The 19403-nt window shown below is 42.7% G+C and overlaps 1 protein-coding gene across 2 annotated transcripts; it reads right to left on the minus strand.

Annotated features, from left to right (window-relative positions):
- Positions 1–2450: 2450 nt before the first annotated feature.
- Positions 2451–18216, minus strand: LOC115006631 (leucine-rich repeat-containing protein 24-like). Of its 2 annotated transcripts, XR_003832098.1 has the most exons (9): positions 17794–18216; positions 14592–14776; positions 14387–14473; positions 10775–10966; positions 10456–10624; positions 9186–9448; positions 6014–6589; positions 4622–5419; positions 2451–3677 (listed from the first exon to the last, which is right to left on the minus strand). XR_003832098.1 is itself a non-coding variant. In XM_029428944.1 (8 exons), exons 2-8 carry the CDS (start codon positions 14757–14759, stop codon positions 5009–5011), a joined length of 1866 nt encoding a protein of 621 aa, XP_029284804.1. In that variant the 5' UTR covers positions 14760–14776; positions 17794–18216; the 3' UTR covers positions 2451–5008. The 2 variants fall into 2 exon arrangements, 1 of the variants encoding a protein (XP_029284804.1); XM_029428944.1 differs by having other exon boundaries at positions 2451–5419.
- Between the last annotated feature and the right edge of the window lie 1187 nt (positions 18217–19403).

The raw sequence follows: 19403 nt of genomic DNA on the forward strand, positions 1-19403 counted from the left end.
GACAAGACAGGCTTTTAGAGCATGCAGAGCCCCAAAGCACAACTGGGCAGCTGTAGAGCCTTTACAAAATATGATGTTGTTGCTTTTGGCAGCTGCCTTATCAAGGTCCATTTTGTTAAACCTTTGTTTTGCGTGCCTGTCTATCGTCATAAACTCATATGAACATGGAGCTCAACACATACTGTACAGTAGGTGGAGAGTCAGCTAGAGAACAAGCAACCTGTTCTGTCATGTACAGGCGGGTGTGAGGGCTTTTTATCAGTGTCTTTCAACATGACCCATACGCTCCCTAAACTGCTGCCTCTATAAAACTACCTGGTTAAGTTGAGTTTAAAGATAATTCTTGAAGTGAGTATGTTTTGTCAACTACTTGGCAAAGGATATGGAAAGATGGCAGCCATGGTTAACCTCACTGTCACTAACACCCAGAGTGTCCTGTGATTGGTCAGTGTAAGTGAAGCTGCTCAGAGTGAAATGTTGGAGAATGATGCAAGTTTTTGATCAATAAAGGTTTCCGTCTGTGGAATGAAGAACTATTAGTCAGCAGCAGATAGCAGTGTCACTCACACAGAGGCAGAAACACACTCTGACCCTGAGGAAGAAGGATGTCAATCACATGGGAAAGATACAGGGTCAATCCCTGTACCCACACTACACTCTCAACATGTGGGTGTAACGTACCTCTGAACCTTAATCCTGAGTGTTCTGTTGTAGCGTGATGACAGAAAACCTTCCTGTGCCCAGGACCCCTGGGTGGAGAAAGACGGAGGACACCACGCTCTGCCTGTCTCAGCACTAACATGCACCAGACTATAGATAGAGATACAGTCGAGAACCAACGTGTCACCCCTGTGTCAACATGTCACTTATAATAAGTAATAAAATAACATAAACATCGTGTTCTCTTGCTCCTTTCATTGGCAACCAAATGAAGTACGTCTGCACTTTGTGGAGTGTACGGGGAGTATACAGCATAGTTTTGCAGGCTGCCATTTAAAATAATTCTAGATCTAGTGAATAACAAACTTTGGTCACTTTTGACAGTAACTTGTCAAAATGTCATTTTTGTGCAGGATGTCCAGTGTTGTGCTGCTGACGATTCCCTCTGGTCTGCAGAGTTTTAACTCCACTTTCTAGTAATAGCTCAGCTCGCTTTCTAACTTTGACTGAGGTGCTGAGGTTGATAGAAAAAACTAAAAAGAGCGAGTGGAGTTGAGTGGAGCCGTGCTGTGTGCAGTGGACTGGAGGCAGAAGGTGGACGTGAGCCCGATGTCCTATGCAGTCAGTCACAACCCAGGCCTGTTATCCAGAACCCAAAGAGTCTTTGAAGAGGTGTACTGCAACTTCTTTCAGACATTCTGCAACTGATGGTTCAGCTGTAGATACACTTGACAATATGTTTTTTGAGAAATAAACATTATTAAGGAGAAATGCTCAAATAAATATATCTGAAATCTGACAGGGGGGGGGCTCTTCCTGCAGGGAGATATTCTGGGCATCCTTGTGTGGAATGGACCTGGCATGCACTCTGTTTGACTGTTAGTAACAATGTAAAGGAGGTCTCAGTAAAACAGCAAAGGATCCATTTAAAGTGAAAAGACAAGATTAGATTTTGTTGTACAATTTGTTTTATTATTGGGAACATTTCACACATAAAAAGAAATGAACTGACACCAATCCCAACTTGGGACTCTTTTGTCATGTTATGGCATAAAAATCTGAAGCAAATGATATCTATTTTTGTTAAATATGTTACATGCACATAGTTTAAATAATTGTAGTTAATTTATTTGGACCAGCCTCTAGTTATGCAGCTATAGGCTTAGACTGCCGGGGGACTTACACTTCTCTCCTCTCCCTCTCCTCCTCCTCTCCCTCTCCTCTTCCTCTCCCTCTCCCTCTCTCTCTTCCTCTTCCTCTCTATCTGGATGCATTCATGTCCCTTGAATGTTTGTTACTAACTCAGCATCCGGGGCATCATCCCTGGAGTTTCTGTGTCTCTCATCTGGCAGGTTGCCACTATTAAAGGTTACGTCTGAATCAGCGCCTGCTGCCCTGGTCTTGCCTGACGCCCATGTTATAATATTTATTTATTTGGAGGCACCAGGAAGCTTATTTCACATTCTCCTGGATCCATCTTTTTCATATCCGATCACATCATCATTTCTGACATATGTTGTATTTGTACTATGTTGTTTATCCTGTACATACGACATCTATTGCACGTCTGTCCGTCCTGGGAGAGGGATCCCTCCTCAGTTGCTCTCCCTGAGGTTTCTTCCATTTTTCCCCCTTTAATTTTGGGGTTTCTTTTAGGAAGTTGTTCCTTGTGCGATGCGAGGGTCTAAGGACAGAGGGTGTTGTAACCTGTACAGTCTGTAAAGCACACTGAGACAAATGTGTCATTTGTGATATTGGGCTATATAATTACATCTGATTTGATTTGATTTGATTTATTGAATACAATGTGTGCATGTTTGTATATGTATACATATATATTTATCCACTTTATACCTTTTTTTGTACTGTCCTGTTCAATAAATTATATTGATTAAAAAAAAGTAAATTCAATCTGAACCAAACCTACAGCCTCGTTACCAATGAGATAGTAAATAGTAGTAATAATAGTAAAATTGAGTCATCATTCCTATAGGATCCTGACAAAAGTGCCTTTATTACGCCATTAAGTGACAGGTACTCAAATGTTAAAACATTCTATGCTCAAAGATGTGTTTGTGATTTAGAATAAAATATATTCCTGCTGTAGCCTTTTTATTGTATAGAATCCTCCACACACTCACAATGATTTGTAAGTGCAACAGTTCGGTCAGGGAGACCTTATTAGGCATTATTTCTCTTCATTCTATAAGCCTTTATTTACACAGATTTGGAGCAAATGTATTCATCCTGACAGACCAGAATACAGATCATGTTGCTGACCATTTTGATAAGTCCTATATAACTATACGCCACACACTGCAAATTAAGAAAACATCTTCATCAGTTTGACAAAAACGACTGAGCGCATCATTTAAAAACAAGCTTGAATTGGCAATAGCTGCAACCACTTACGATTGTGCATCCATGTGCTTAAACGCCAACTCTCCTCCGGTGCTCCCAGCAGTTGGCGGGTAGCATTAGTTTAGCAACAAGTAAAGCTCGAGTCAGAGCAGCCGGTGGACATCAGAAGGAAAACTACTAAACATTTCTCCATAAAATATGATCCAGGTTCACCAAAATCAACTTAGTGTCATGAAGCCTTACTCACTTCTCCGGGAGATTGTACGACCCGCTCATCAAAGCTACAGAGTGCAAGACCAGACTGACAGATACACCGTTCTCTCTATTACAAGTCAGTGTCGCATCAAAAGGATTTTAAAGCTGGTATTTTATGGCCACTGTCAGTATCCACTGAGGATGTGAGAAGAATCCTTCTGAGAGTGAATATGAGTAAAGTTGCTGGTCCTGATCACGTCCCTGGTCGTGTACTAACAACATGTGCCCTGTCACACTGTCTAAACGACTACCGCCCTGTGGCCCTCACCCCCATTCTGATGAAGTTCTCCAGCACATCAAAAACAACATCCCAGCAGCCTGGACTCTCGCCGGTTTGCATACAGAGCCAACAGATCCACAGAAGATGCCGTCTCCACTGCCCTCCAGTCAGCCCTCACCCTCTGGAAAATAACAACATCTCCATCAGAATGCTGTTTGTTGATTTCAGCGCAGCAATCAACATAATCTCCACATGAAAGCGATTGGCAAACTTAGCTCCTCCACTCTAGTGCGGAACACCGAAGCCCCTCAGAGCTGTGTGCTCAGCCCCCTCCTGTTTACGCTGTACAACGACTGCAGCCCCCAACATGAAATTACTATGGCGACGGCAGCATATGTAGCTTAGCGTAGATAAGCAAATGTACACGGTACGATAACCATCACCTTCAACACATGTATGCTGCGATATCGATTTATGCTTTTACAACCTTACAAACATTACAAACATCGATGACACTTCATATAGAGATCATGAGTGGTGCTCGGAGAACAACCTACAGCTCAGTCAGCAAAACCAAGGAGCTGATCAATGATCGTTGTTGCACAACTCTGTGTTGTACAATGACAAATGTATCCTGCTTTTCTCTACTTGCAGCTATCTGTTGTGAAATTGGCAAAGATCTTTTCTTAATGTGCAGTGTGTTGAGCTCTCGGTGCCACCATACTATGCTAGTCATCCCAATTTTTTATATTTTAATGATTTATTTCTATAAATACTTATTCTCTGTTTCTCTTTGTGTAATTATAATCTATAATGTGTACCTCTGCTGAATACTTTGTGCCAGCCCCACTGGGTTATACGTTTCATGATGGGAGATTGAATCTGGAAAGACTCTTTTAAATGTCTTTAAAGATTCTTTTGTTGTGATGATTTAACATGTTCCCAAACTTTTAAATACATAGTTACAAAACACAGCTGATGCAGTGCCTCCCTCACTGTACTGCCTTCAGATGCTCAACTGCCTGCAGAGTCTGAATTAAACATGTCCAGACATTAACAACAGTTATAAAACACATGCTCATGAAATGGAAGATTCCATGATTTCCCCCCTTTTGTTATACTCACCCTGCAGACCTTCAGAGTTCTTGAGAGGACAACAATGAGTGTGGAAGGTTTGTGGTATGAAAGTAGCTCTGCTAAACGCTGAGCAGGATAGTGATGTACAGGACAGGACAGTCCAGGTGGATTTGTCTTTGAGTGTAGGGCATTTGATCTACGCAGCAGCCTACTCACTACTCTTGTTGTGGCAAGGTCACAGTATGTCCATTGAAAAGTGCTTTTGATTTAATAAACCCGATTGAAAGCTGTGCTAGGTTTGTAAACCTTCTCCAACAAGAGTCCGTCACTGTGGATGAGTCTGGTAGAAAGTAAATCTTTCCACAGGGAAGTGTACGCAGCTGTAACAGCTTCGCTGTAAACCCTCTGTGTTGCAGTGGACCCCCCCCCCCCCCTTCAGCAGTGGATCTCGTAGGCGATCTGAGAATCCATGAACAGGCCCGTGTGATTAAGAAACATCCCTTCAGCCTCTGATGTGATCACAGGCTCGGCTTCCCCTCCCTCCCCCGCCATTCTCCTCATGGTCCGTATGTCGCCCTCCTGCTGCTGTTGCAGCTTTTTGTTGGGGACCAGAGTGGGGCTCATGGTTTGGCCCGGCCCCGAGGAGAGGGTGTGGCTGGAGGTGTCAGATGGAGCAGGGCATCCCAGGTTAGTGGTGGAGACAGCTGTGGGTGGAGCAGGAGGCAGCACAGGCTTGGCCCTGTTGAGGACGTACATCTCATGGCCACGCTCGTCACGGTACTCCTCCAGCTGGGCAAAGGTGGTGGGGCCGTCAGAGTAGTCGTTTACGTACAGGATGCTCTCCTCCTGCAGGTTCAAATTCACAGGTGCAGCAATATACAATTTAATGGAAGGATTTTAGGTTTTAATTATTTACAACTGTACTGAATGGCACACATTTTCAGTGTCATCAGTGGATTTTGTCAGTTTTCACCAAGGAGGAACTTCATCCAACAAGTAACTTGTCAAACTTGGAGCCTCATCTGGAGAGTTTCACAGAGATCGTAGAGAGGAGCATGTCTGCTCTCTTTTTTAGTCTAGCAACCACTCAAAGCACTTTACAACACAAGCCACACATTCATACATGCAAGGTGCCACCTGCTCATCACAAGCAGGTAGGGGTTCAGGGTCTTGCTCCAGGACACTTTAGCACTCTCTGTGGAGGAGCCGGGGACCATTAGGGGATTAGGGGAGCCTAACTGATTACTAGACGACAGCTCTATCTCCTGGTCCATGCTGCCCCACAGATGGACAGACAGAAACTAACCAAAACCTGCCTTATTTGGTGTGTATATCAAATTCTGTGTTGTTCCAAAAATATATTAAATATTAAAACATTTTTGTTGCTAATTCGAAACATGAGCCATTTACTCTTGTACAGACAAACAAACAGATACACACCTTCTCAGCTCCTTCAGCTTCCTTCTCTCGCTGGTGATGGCGACTGTAGATCATGGCGACCAGCAGCAGAGCGGTCAGAGCCAGCAGGGAGATGCCCACAGCGATGGCAGTCTGAGTGGCAGCTCCCAGAGCGCTGAAGGCCATGCTGCCCAGGGCGTACAGGGGCTCCCGGCTCACATCTGAGCCCATAGCTGGACCGTGGCTCCTCAGCCTGGGCCAGGCAGGTGAGTATGGCGAGGACACCTGGGACCATGAGGCCCAGATGGAGGAGGAAGAGGAGGAAGAGGAAGTAGATGAGTTGATGGCGAGCTGAAAGGTCACCCTGGCCATACCCCCTGCGTTCCAGGCTTCACATTCATAGAAACCTGCGTGAGCCACAGTCACATTACTGAGAAACAGCATGCCACTGCCGGTGTCGGGGTCAAAGCGCTCGCCGTCAGTCTTCTGCAGACTGACTCTGCCTTCCTCTGAGGGCTCTTCTGCTCCACCCACTGCACCTCCTCCAGCACCGAGCTCCTGAACCAGGCCTCTGGGAGAAAGCGCCACTTTACCCTGGGATGCCTTCCTCCAGGTCACCTGGAAAGTCATTCAGTGTTTCATGATCAGATTTCTTGCTAAGGTATCACATAAATAATCAAAAACTCATGTAACAGTCCAGCATGGTGTTACTGTCAGACAAGGAGTTTATTTTACTAACTTTGTCTATTTGTGTCTGTAGATTTCTCCTAAATTCACCAAAAGTTAGCATTACATACTGACTCATTTGCATATTTAAACATCACATGTCAGAAAACTTGTAATATTATTTTTGAATCTCATTTCCTTGGCGAGCATAGTTTGTTCGAAACACGATCTCTCAAAGTGCTGCCCACAAATCGTCGGTTTCATTGACGCACTTGTCTTGTCCACAAACGCGACATTTTATCATCTTTTGGCCACAGAAAGCTAGATTTGGAGACGGCCCCACATCCCCATACAACACATCGCTTCACAATTATCTTTGACAATCGATTGTTGTCCGTTCTTTCATGTAATAATTGACAGCAGTCTTTGCTGGACGCTTCAACGCAGACGAACACTGGCGGCGGCTGTAACGCAGACGAACACTGGCGGCGGCTGTATTCTACTGGCGGCGGCTGTAACGCAGACGAACACTGGCGGCGGCTGTATTCTACTGGCGGCGGCTGTAACGCAGACGAACACTGGCGGCGGCTGTAACGCAGACGAACACTGGCGGCGGCTGTATTCTACTGGTGGCGGCTGTAACGCAGACGAACACTGGCGGCGGCTGTAACGCAGACGAACACTGGCGGCGGCTGTAACGCAGACGAACACTGGCGGCGGCTGTGTTCTACTTGTGACGTCATCGCCCGAACATTGCCGAAGTGGATGCTCTCGGCACAGCGATCGATTGTTGTTAGCGGAAGTCATTTTTATGCTGTTATGATCGTGATTTATTACGAATACATCAATATTAAAAATATATATATGGCACATTTCACAATAGATATGCAACCTCTATCATATACCAAGGCCAATAACACTTACGAAATATAATTTCGTAGGCCCTTTAAGTGTTCATATGCTTTATGCCACAGCGTGTTTATGAACATCTCCTGTTGGAAAGTCAAAAATACTTGATGTCCTGAAGTCCTTTCATTTTCTTTCTTTCAATTCAGAATCCTATCCAATATTCATTTAGATTATATTTAAATATGTGTATCTTTTGTAGCTGGTCCCAGGGAACATCATTTTGTAATCTGTCCGAGATGAAAACAAAAGCATTGTTTTATTGTGTTTTTCCTTCTTTTATTATTAGATATCAATACTTTTTGCTTTATTTCAAGTAAAGACACCCACAGTGATCCACTAGATGTCAGCATGGTGTGCAGCGTGGGCCTGCTGACCTCACTATAACACATGCAACCATTTCTACCACATAAACCTGAGCTGCTGACCTGACTGCTGTGGGATGGTTAGAATACACAGAAAGCTCATCAGGTAGCTGTGTTTGTGTTGTAACTACAGCTTACACTTGTTTGATGAAATTTGAAAATAAAATATGATTATTTATACATTTATTAGAGCATACTTATGAGTCACTGGATAAATTAGACTCTGTTTCACTTTTTGAGGGTCTCTGAGGGTCTCTTGCTCTTTTATAAACATGACAGAGATTTGATCATGTTTAGGTCACTGCCCTGCTAAAGATCATCATCATCATCATCATCATCATCATCATCATCATCATCAACAACAACTTTAGAAGGCTACCTTTACCTTTGATCCGTACAACATTAAAACCACTGACAGGTGAAGTGACCCTTTGACAAGGACCAAATTGTGATGTCTAGACGACTGGTTCACTGCGTCTCAAAAAATGTCAGCTCCTGTGGGCTGTTCCTCGTATACAGTGGCTAGTACCTACCAAAAGAAGGACAATCGGTGAAGCGTCCACAGGGTCGTGAGAGCCCAATACTTATTAATGCGCTTGGGGAGCAAAGACTAGCATTCCCACCTCACAGCTTACAGGACTCTCTTCTAACTCTTCTCTCTTGGTGACAGATATCGCAGGACACTTCAGAGGTCTTGTGGTGTTCATGTCCGGACGGGTCAGAGCTGTTTTTGCGGCACGAGGGGGACCTACACAATATCAGATGCTTTTATTGTTGCTGCTAATGGTGTATATACGGTATATGGTCAAAATTCATGTGGCTTCCCAACCATAAGAAGCCATTGAAAGCAAGCCTACATCTTAAGGGTGGAGCAGCAGCAGTTGTGTCTCTGTAATCACTCGTCTGACACGCTACTGTCCATGCAATAACACCACTACAAATGTACTCCAGTATCTTACCTAAACACTTCATGTTGTCCTCCACTTTCATTTGTCACCCAGACCTCTGGAACTCCTTTGATGTAATGGAGTCACAACTAACATGATTTAAACATTTTCAAAACCATTATGCTTCAATAAATGATTTGCCACATCTGGACCTTTTGTAACATCTAAATGTATGATATACGAGTTGTTTCATACCCATTACATTCTAAGTGAGTGAGTAATCTTCATGTGAGGACATGTGGAGTGCTGCTGGACTTTTGTTGATGCTGAAACAAACCAGTGTTATGGAAAGTGCTGGAAGTTATACCTTTTCACTTGAAGTATTCCTACCTGTGGACGAGGGTAACCAGAGGCATGGCAGGACACCCTAAGACTCTCTCCCAGGCGTACAGCTAGCCTCCTGGGCTCAAGCTGCACCAGTGGAGGGATACACACCAAGCTATTGAGGGGGACCTCCACCAGGCTGAGGTGGGAGAGGCGCGGCGGCTCGGTGCAGACCAGGCGACGCTCTGCAGAGCTGAGTAGCCGCTGGCCCTCCTCATCAATCCAGCTCCTCAGCCAGTGGAGAGCACAGTCACAGCGCCATGGGTTGTCTACAGCAGAGCAGAGGACAGGAGGTTAGCGTGGAGGCCCTTGATGCTGAGCCAGTCAAGGTCCTAGTCTCTGGTGGTGGTGGCACATTCCAGAGTACTGAAAGACAATGAGTTAAGATGAATAAGGTTGTGTATGTATTTGACAGGAGGGGTATGAATGGTTTTGGACTGACCTCTGGATAACGAGAAAACTGCACTGACTTGATTAAAAGTTAAAAAACACAAGAGAGACAAATGCATTGACTGCATATGGCATAACTGCGGGAAGCTTGTGAAATAAAGTCATTCAATAAAACTAATGCAGTACCAGTTCAGGATGTGCTCGTGCCGCTGCTTCTTGCTTATGAGTCTATGCACGCGTTTACAGTATCATCGCTACAGTGTACGTATCATGAGTGCAAAAGCTCCCATGAAAATTGTATTGGCCCCAATAAAGTCAAAGCTCCATAATGTGTATGCTCCAGTTCCAGTTTTGATGAACACTTTGGAGGAAAGTTGAAGTTCAGACTGGCCGACACACATAGAGACGTCTTCATTTAATGGGCGGCGCACCTTTTTTGTCCACTCCGGGCACCTGTACCTTAGCGGTACGGATAAACGTGCAACGTGTTTAACACCCACCCCCACACCCACACCCACACCCACACCCACACACACACACACACACACACACACACACAAACACACACGCAATTTTGTGAAAACGGACAGAGACGTCCCATAGTGGCCGTTAGGAGACGAGGCCGCGCTGTTATGTTGGCGAGATAATCAAAACTCATACACACACACACATACACACACACACACGTACACAGAGGTCTGTCATTATAGTATGATGAATTAGAAAAGAGAAATTAGATAACATTGTTCAGTCTATATGAACGATAGCGCTTTATTTTAACCCTTAAATTAGGAGGACATTGTCTATAACTCAATGTATGATATTATGCAAAAACAGCAGTTTGCAAAGTAAAAAGACAGACAAGTTTTCGTGAGGATGTTCCCACCTGTGATGCGCAGCACCTGCAGGCTGACCAGAGGTCTCAGGGACGCAGGGCCGATGGTGTGAAGATTATTCCTGCTCAGGTCCAGCAGAGCCAGAGAAGTCAAACCAACTAGAGCCTGCTCTGCTAACATCTCTATACTGTTGTGCTGCAAATGGAGCTCCTGCAGACGCTGCAGAGACATGGAGGGAACGCTGCATGTCATCTGTGGAGCTTCATATAGGAAGGAAGCTGTGCTGACTATCTGCATAGCTCTGTATCGACAGAATGGTTATGAAATGTGTTAAAGTGAAATGTCATGAACATCATACATGTGCCTGACCTGTAAACCACGGAAGGTGTAGTCCAGCAGGCGTGTGATTTCATTTCCTGCCAGGTAAAGAATGCGGAGATGTTCGAGTCCCTGAAACATGTCAGCTGTCACCAGGTGGACCCGGTTCCCATTCAGAGCCAGCTCCAACAACTGACCCTGGTTCTGGAAAGAGCCAGGCTCCACTGCTGAGATGGTGTTGTTCTGGAGGAAGAGGAACAGACTGGTGGTGATGGTCTAGTGGTTCAACTTCCAAACACAACACCAGATGGTTAAGAGTTCAATACCAGGGCTGCCACATTGTGTACTTAACCCTGAGCTGCTCCAGGGAGACTGTCCCTGTTCACTGTAAGTCTCTCTGGATAAGAGCGTCTGATAAATGACCTGATAAGAAAGAAGAATATGTGGAATAAAAATATCTCTGGTTCTGCTCCATCAATTTTTTATTGCTTTATTACTATCAGCCTCTATTTCAACAGTGGAATTATAGTTGACGGTGTACAGCTGCTAGGAATACATATAACGTATTGTTTTCCTGTGTTGTAAGTCTTTATTTGTTCCAGACTAGAGAAGACGCGATGACATGAGGATTGCTTTATACAGTTAACGTGGAAACATCAAAACACAAAATGTTTGTAAACCACACAGCTTTATGTTCTTTTTCAATTTTTCTAGGGGGCTCTTTTGGATAGTACGGAAGATAGACAGGAAAGGGGACGTCATGCAGCAGAGCGTGACCAGCTGGATGTACTTATATTTGCCGTTTCGCGACAGTGGATTTCTGATAAACCTCTTTCATCAGTTTTAACATAATATAATGGAACGACAGGCTCAAGCTCTAACTGTGCATGGCAGCCTACACAGACTTTACAAAGTTAAATAAGTGGTAAGATGTTTAACTAAAGTGTCTGAGTGGTTAGGGTTCACATATCGTCACCTTCTTAAACTAATGGCCTAAGTCATGTTTTGAGGAAAATTGTTTTTTTGCCTAAATCATCTCTTCATGATGTGGCCACCTCTCGTAAAATTGCCTAGATCCTTACTGAAATGATAATGCTGTTCCTACCCTGTTAGTATAATGGCCTATCTCAAGAGTGTGACTCAGGCAATAAACAAATGGCCTAAGTCACACTGTCTGTGACTTAGGCCATGTCACCAGCATCACAAGATGGCAGCTGCTTCAAGAAGAAAGAAAAACTACCAGATAAATGTTATAAAAGTTATTTCCATGGTTCAGGGCTCGTCCCCTATTGGTAAGTGATAATGTTTACTGTAATATAGGCTATAAATGTTGTGTAGTTATTTAGTGTTTTACTTTCACAAGTCATAGTTTAATTATGAAGCCTCCCAGTGGGTTACAGACACACAGCAGCTGCTGTAGCTCCATGAAGCACGAACACATTTCCCTTTGGGACAATACAGACAAATCTAAAGACTAATCTAATCTTTCAAAAAGTAACAATACTTTACAATTACTGCATAATTATAAAAAGTAATTAGCTACTAGGAAAAGTAACTTTTGCATTTGTCGGCTTCAATTCTTAATATTTTGTCTCTTCAAACTATATTTCATCGACACTTATTGTCTCCTTTCTTCGACATTGGGAATATCAACAGGCAGCTGCAACTGCTGGAGTGAGGGCCGTCGGGATACAACGTTCACACGTGTTCCATGAAGGAAAGTATTCTGTATTCATTCCACAAGATCAGTGTGACGTTTGTGTTTCATTCAAACATGGGAATATCAGTAAGGCCGAATATGATGCACATGTGATCCAGAAAGATGAAGTGAGGCAAGAGAAATCTCACAACAAGGATTCTGCGAACAATGAGAAGTCCGTTTGGACAATGGACTTGCAAGCCGTGCTGATGTGTCCAAAAACCCCAAGCCAGCTGCCTGTATTACAAACTGCAGGTCCATAACTTTACCCTCTTCAACTTGAAATCAAAGGAAGGGTAGTGCTATATTTGGGAAGAGTCGGAGAGCGACCTCAGTAGCGAGGTATTAGCACACCTTCAATATCGCCATTTTGAAGGTGTGATCAAAGACCATCCAGAAATCAAGGAGATAGTATTGTGGAGCGATGGTTGCAGTTATCAGAACCGCAATGCAAATGTGGCAAATGCATTTTCTGAGCTTGCCAGGAAATACAGGGTACTAATAACACAGAAGTACCTTGTTGCAGGTCACACGCACATTGAGGGTGACAGCATACATAGTACCATTGAATGCAACAATGATAACGGATATCATCACCAGAGACGACATGATCATACTCCAGACTGCAAGAATCAGACCATCACACTACCATGTGAAGGTGGTCAAGCATGATGAATTCCTGAAATGGAATGGCTCTTACTTCTTGAGCATCAGACCAAGCTGGAGATCCGACTGTACATCATTTGCAGGCTCTTCAGTTTAGCAGTGATGGTGAGGTCCATTACAAGGTATCCTTCGTAGGAAGCACTGCCACAGAGGTTACAGGTGCCAAATAAGCTGATGGCATGGATCAGAATGTTTCCACACGCTCTGCCAATCAAGGAGAGGAAGTTCCAGGACCTTCAGTCCATGAAACATGTCATGCCCGTCGAGTGTCATCAGTTCTTCGACAATTTGCAACATAATTAGGCATCAATCAAGATGACTGAGAATGAAGTGGAGAAATAGTTTTAAATGGAAATAGGTTAGTTACAATTAAAAAACCCAGCAAAGAAGAGCTGGAGGGAGAAGTGAAGAGAGGCACAAACCTCCTCAGTGTTTGAATTACCTGGCCTTTGTTTGATTCAGCTAAGAGTGATTTAAGTTGTAACTTTTAAGTTTGCTTTGTTGAATTAAAGGGCCATCCACGGTCTCTGTGTGCTCCGCCAGCATTTTAAACTGTTTGTGGTGGACCCTTCCCCAGGGTAATAATAATAATAATAATAATAATACATTTTATTTATAAGCGCACGTTTCATTTGCGTAAACAAAACTCAAAGTGCTACAGAGTAAAAACGATGAGCAAAATATAATTTTTTTTTAAATAAAATAAAAACATTTGATAGACAGACAAGACAACACTTTAAAATGGTTAAAGTCTAGCACTGTTTTACCTAAGTCACTTTCTCCAGAAGTAATCAGGCCTAAGTCAGGTTTAAAATTGCCTAAGTCACAACGCCATGTTCTTAAATTGGCCTAAGTCATTTAATCCTCTTATGTTACATAACTGACAGACAGTGTTATTTGTATGTCAATAGTCATATATTGTCATAATCTTTTGGTTCAGTTTTTTCTGTTTCCTGAACAATTTTAAAATGTGACATAGGTTTAAGAAGGTGACGATATGTTTTTAAAATCTTTTTCTTTATATTGTTTCAGTGGGATTCTTGTTCAGACTTTTCTATAAGGATAAACTCTTTATGTTTTTACACATTTGGCTGTGTTGTTAGCTCATCGTAACCGCTTGTAAGCACAACATATACAATAAATACAATATACAAATGGTTTAACTGTTGACATAGAGAGAAGCTCAGCCGGCTCAAACTTTGCATTGAGGAATCGATCAAACGAACCAATCCCTGGTTCCAATTCAGAGGCACTTCTTTATATCCAACAGTGTAGGTGTGTGTACGTGAGCTTGTTACCTGCAGGTACAAGTAGTGCAGGTGCTTCAGCAGAGTGAAGTCCAGTCGACGGATCTGACCAATCACATTGTCCTGGAGGAAGATGGTCTGGAAGAGGAAGACGGACGAAGGGAGAGTCAGGCTCATAAAGAATTATGACTTGATGGTGAACTGTATGTCAAGGTAACATCCGCAGTAATGTCCTCTCTTAGTACAAAGAACCTACCTGTGTGGATGGAGGGACGTGTTTGGGGATGTCCCTCAGGCTGGTGGAACCACACTCCACAGTGAGGCTGTAGCAGCGACAGCTCACAGGGCAGGATGGAGACGCTCCACTTGGAGCGTGGAGGGCCAGCAGCAGCACGGAGAGAGGAAGCACCAGAAACACAGCCATCACACCAACACACAGCACTGAGGAGAGAACAGTGAACACACGTCAGCTTTACACTGACTGGGGCCAAACAACAAGCACAGCGGTCAGTGTAGAGACAAGTGTGTGCATGTAGTCATGGAAACTGAAAGATATTGTATGAGTTGTTTCGACTACTCAGTTTGTTCAATCCTGAAACAAACACGTATCTCCCACAACACTTGGCTGGTTGTGTTGTGTTTGAGCTCACATGTTCATGTTTCAGGACATCATATCGATCAGTATCTCAGACCACTCCTTTAGGTTCTGTGGTGATGAGCAATTTGAATAAATTACCTTTGCACGTAATTGTAAATAATAATAATATTTTTTAGATGTATATTGTGTTGGTTTGATGGTCACTTAATTAAAAAAATGTGTTTGGATTTATTGTCCTCTGTAGGTATTTCACTGGAGTTGTACCTCGTACGATTGATTGATTGATAATAAAATAAAATAAATTAAGGAATATTATGCATAATCATTTTCACTATCTGTGTTTGTGTCTGTGATTAATCTTGGTTGAAAGATGATATTAGCTTATCACAGATATGTTAGCACTATATGTCAGCTGACACAAGTGACATGTCATATGTTTGCTCCATACATATCTCAGTCAAAAATGGTTTAAATTGTATTTACACAAATATTGTAATGAACAAAAAAGTAGAAGTTCTGGACCAACAGTCAAACACATTTAGCAAACTAAAGACCCACAGCAACAAGATACATATGCACATACAGTATGTGTGTATGCACATGCACATTATGTATACACTGTCAGTCGTAATTCTCTATTAACCATGTTTAAGGGATCCTTATCAAAAATGTTTTGTTATGTGTTTATGCTAATTTTATGAATATTAGACAACATGTCGCTTTTTTAAACTCTCACAATAAATATTGGCCTCAAAACTACAGTATCAGTGGCCATAAAAGTCCAGTGCTACCTACTCGTCTCAAAGGAAAGTCTCTGCAGCCTGCTCAAACAGTCCTCCAGCTGTCTGACTGGATAAATAACAACACACTGACTGTGCACCTGTAACTATTCACTGGTATCCTGCCATGAAATGTTTGTTCAATGAATAGAAACATTCTGTTGGCATTCACTGGCTGTTCAGCTTTGCTGCACAATCCCTTTTCAGAAGTGTGGAAGGACAAGTGTGCAATTATGTCAAGGTTATTACAAATTCAGAAATATATATGCTATGATATGTAAATAATAATGTGTTGTGTGCCTGCTCTGGATTGACAAGTACGTTATGAGATCTAGCAGAAATGAAAGAATCCCTTAAAAGCACACACTGGTTGATACAGACTTAATGAATCAAATGTTTGCAAGAGAAGAGTAATCTGATGTAATGGATATGTAACTACAGTAACTGGATCTATTCAGGTGTAACAATACAGCAGCATTGACACCATGTTGTTAGCCGCTCATGTATTTCCCAGCTTTATCCCTCAATGGGATTTCAACAGACAAATTGGTTCAGGTTTAAAAAAACAAAACAAGCAGAGAGACAATGAGACAGGTTGGAAACACACACAGCTGCAGTAAGTCATCTGTTCACTGTTTCCCTCTAAAGAAGTGTGTCACCTGTTGGTTTGTTTCCAACCTGTCAGATCATCTGTGTCACTGCCTCTCAGCTACACTAACCTGTTGATTACATTACTGATAGAAGCCATGGCCAAAAGTTAAACCACAATATATTCACATAAACTTGTGACACACACAGCTCTGGAAACCATACATAATGAAAATCCAGGTCTTTGTAAATCAGTAACACCGTGTGATTTGAGTGTGTGATCTTTCACTGAGTGTGAAAGAATGAATCCTATGTTGTAACAAGAGCTCCCCAGGGATTATGTATTTAGGGAGGAATACACTCATTGTAACACCACTACAGATTAAAGCATCTCAGGCTACGAATGACTGTTGCCATGGGAGCCATGAGGCATGAGGCATTGTCGTCCATCATCAAGGCCTTCGTTTGTTTCTCCTGAGAAACATTTCTCCTTTAGGACTGGTGTTAGGATTATTGGATTCAAGTGAGCACTTAAACCAATGGCATCATTTCAACAGAGCAATGCTTTCAGTTACTTCTAATATCCTTTAAACTAAAGCTTAAAGGTAAGTGCAGCAGTCAACCATAACAGCCTACTGCCTACAAATATAACTGGAGGGTAGATTAAACTTTTCAGAAGAAACATCGCTTAATTACAAAAACAGCAGCACAAGAAATACATATATGAAAATGTAACAGAAATATAAGGATAATGTAGTACTAGTCCACTAGAAATACAAAACATGTTTATCTAGAATACAAAGGCAGCCTTATGCATGGGCAACCGTTTGCATCAACATTTAAGAAAGTGATTACAATACTTAATAGTTTAAATTTGAAATACACCTTATTGAGTACACCTGTACAGTCTAAAGCAACCCAACACTTCAGCCATAAAGTCTACTTTGATTATGCCTATTCTATATAGTCTATATTCTGTTATATTGTGATTGTTGTAGCACTGAGTTCACAGTTAGTGGTGCTGTTGTACTGGACTACATTATATTATGCCCCTGATGTACAGTATGTAAGAATTGAGTACTTAATATAATGTAGTCCAGTGAGTACAACACTTCCGTTTAAAGATTTAGTGTATATGGTATATGTAGGGTCAATGTTTTAGAATAAACTGATGCAATTATTACAAATATTAAACACTGTTTATATTTTTTGCATTCATTTATAGCTTCTTCAAATGTTTAAAAATGTAATCCTCTAAGGCTCGGTGCAGCCCTAGAATATGTTAAACACAGCAAACATTGTCATTGACTGGACATACAGTAGCCTTCAATAAAGCCAAGAGTCTTCTGCTGTTAGAAATGCAGTTCTAAAGAAAGTCCAGCGGTGCTGCAGGCCACATCAGACAATAGCAGTAAGTGCTCTGTGATCCAGCCTGCAGCAGAGGACAGCAGCCTTCACATGTATCTGTCAGACGTGTTATTGTTGTTTCATACCTCTCTCACAAAGGATGGAGGAGACTCCCACAGTGATGCCTGCCCAGCTGCACGACGCCTTCTAATTCCCTCTGACTGTGGCTATATATTCCCGATGATTCACATGTATAATCCCTGTTGATAATGCAGCGCCAGGCAGGTGAAAGCAGAACAGCAGCTAATGGATGTTTTCACAGTGTGCTGAGCAGCGCGGGCCCGACGCATCCTCCCAACAGAAGAACCGATGGAAACAGAAGGACAGCGGAACCTCAGGTGCAGCGGCAGGCCGGCAGGCAGGCAGGCAGGCAGGGAGGCAGGGAGGCAGGCAGGCAGGGAGGCAGGCGGGCGGGCAGGCCGGTAATCTGCAGCACCAACAGGAACGCGTTGTGAAACGGATCAGGTGTCTCAGTTTAATCCAGCACCCAGCTGTGTCCGCTCTCCCAGTCCCCCTCTCATCCAATTAATCCACGGTGCTGCTCAGAGGACCACAGTCAAGTCACAGCTCCGCCAGCAGCAGCAAGAAAAACACTTCCGCCCCAAATTATTCACAATAAAAGCGTTATCACAAAAGCGACACTGCTATCCAATTTATATCTGCACGAAATGTGCCATTCGGTGTCAGAATACTACTCTCACACTTAAAAAAAACAGTAATATACATATACAATATACATACAGACCGATCCCATCTCCCTTGAAATAAAGTGCATGTGTGAATCCAAGCTCCAATTAATGTCCAAGTCCTTTCTCTTATAAGACATGCTCATTTCATCTTCGTTAACACTTAAAAGGGACCTGCCACCGGGCTCACAACGTATTGTCTGATGACGATAAGAGAAGCAACACCTCTTGTCCTGGCTTTCGCTTTCTTATAAAACCAGTGTATTTGCCTTGCCTGTGCTTTCTCCATATTGTCATGCACCACCTTTCTATTTGAAGGACATCGGAAAAGTATGTCTGTCTGTCAGCATGAAACCTTTTCTATTTCCATTTTTATTTACCATAATTTCCATTGAGTCACATGTGAGTCTGATCATTCCTGAGCGTCGGGTTTCAAATGAATTTCGTATTTTCCCTGAAACATTAAGCCTAATAAAAAATGTCCAGTGTTCAACAGACACCATAATCACATTCTGGGTTATTAAATAATGTGTTCACAATCACAATATCAATACATATTGAGGCAAATAATGCATAAATAATATGAACGCATTCTGCTGGTAGAAAAGGTCCCTGAGCGTCTCAGCATGACACAGTAATCTACATAATAAAGACAGACTGCAGGTTGTTATTCATGTGGTTGTTAGACAGGTACCTGCTGCTGCTCTTGCCAGTAATAACTATATGTCTATATTAATATTAGCACAGTGAACATGTGTGCAGACACAACCTCTGTCAACAGTCTCTACAGATGTTTAAGCAGACTGACAGCTGATCAGCTGTGATCGCAGACTTCAGTAACAGACACTTCATGAGACGCTTCAGAGGAAAGGAAGTCTCGTTTCTCTGGAAACACATTTCCTCGTTTCCTCTCTCCTCTCATGGAAAATATGCAAGTGAGGGAAACGTGGATGCAAGATAAGAGACTTGGTATGTACCCAATGAGGGACATACACGACGTGTACACTGTA

The sequence above is a fragment of the Cottoperca gobio genome, chromosome 4 (genome assembly GCF_900634415.1).
Source record: "Cottoperca gobio chromosome 4, fCotGob3.1, whole genome shotgun sequence".
Taxonomy (NCBI): domain Eukaryota; kingdom Metazoa; phylum Chordata; class Actinopteri; order Perciformes; family Bovichtidae; genus Cottoperca; species Cottoperca gobio.

What these genes read in the sequence shown, in the direction of transcription:
- LOC115006631 (XM_029428944.1), bottom strand. Translation starts at nt 14,759, where the DNA reads ATGGCTGTGTTTCTGGTGCTTCCTCTCTCCGTGCTGCTGCTGGCCCTC. An exon ending in ACGTCCCTCCATCCACACAG is followed by an intron (nt 14,474 to 14,591) that starts GTAGGTTCTTTG and finishes TTCCTCTTCCAG; the next exon opens with ACCATCTTCCTCCAGGACAA. An exon ending in GCAGGTGCTGCGCATCACAG is followed by an intron (nt 9,449 to 10,455) that starts GTGGGAACATCC and finishes GCTCTGCTGTAG; the next exon opens with ACAACCCATGGCGCTGTGAC.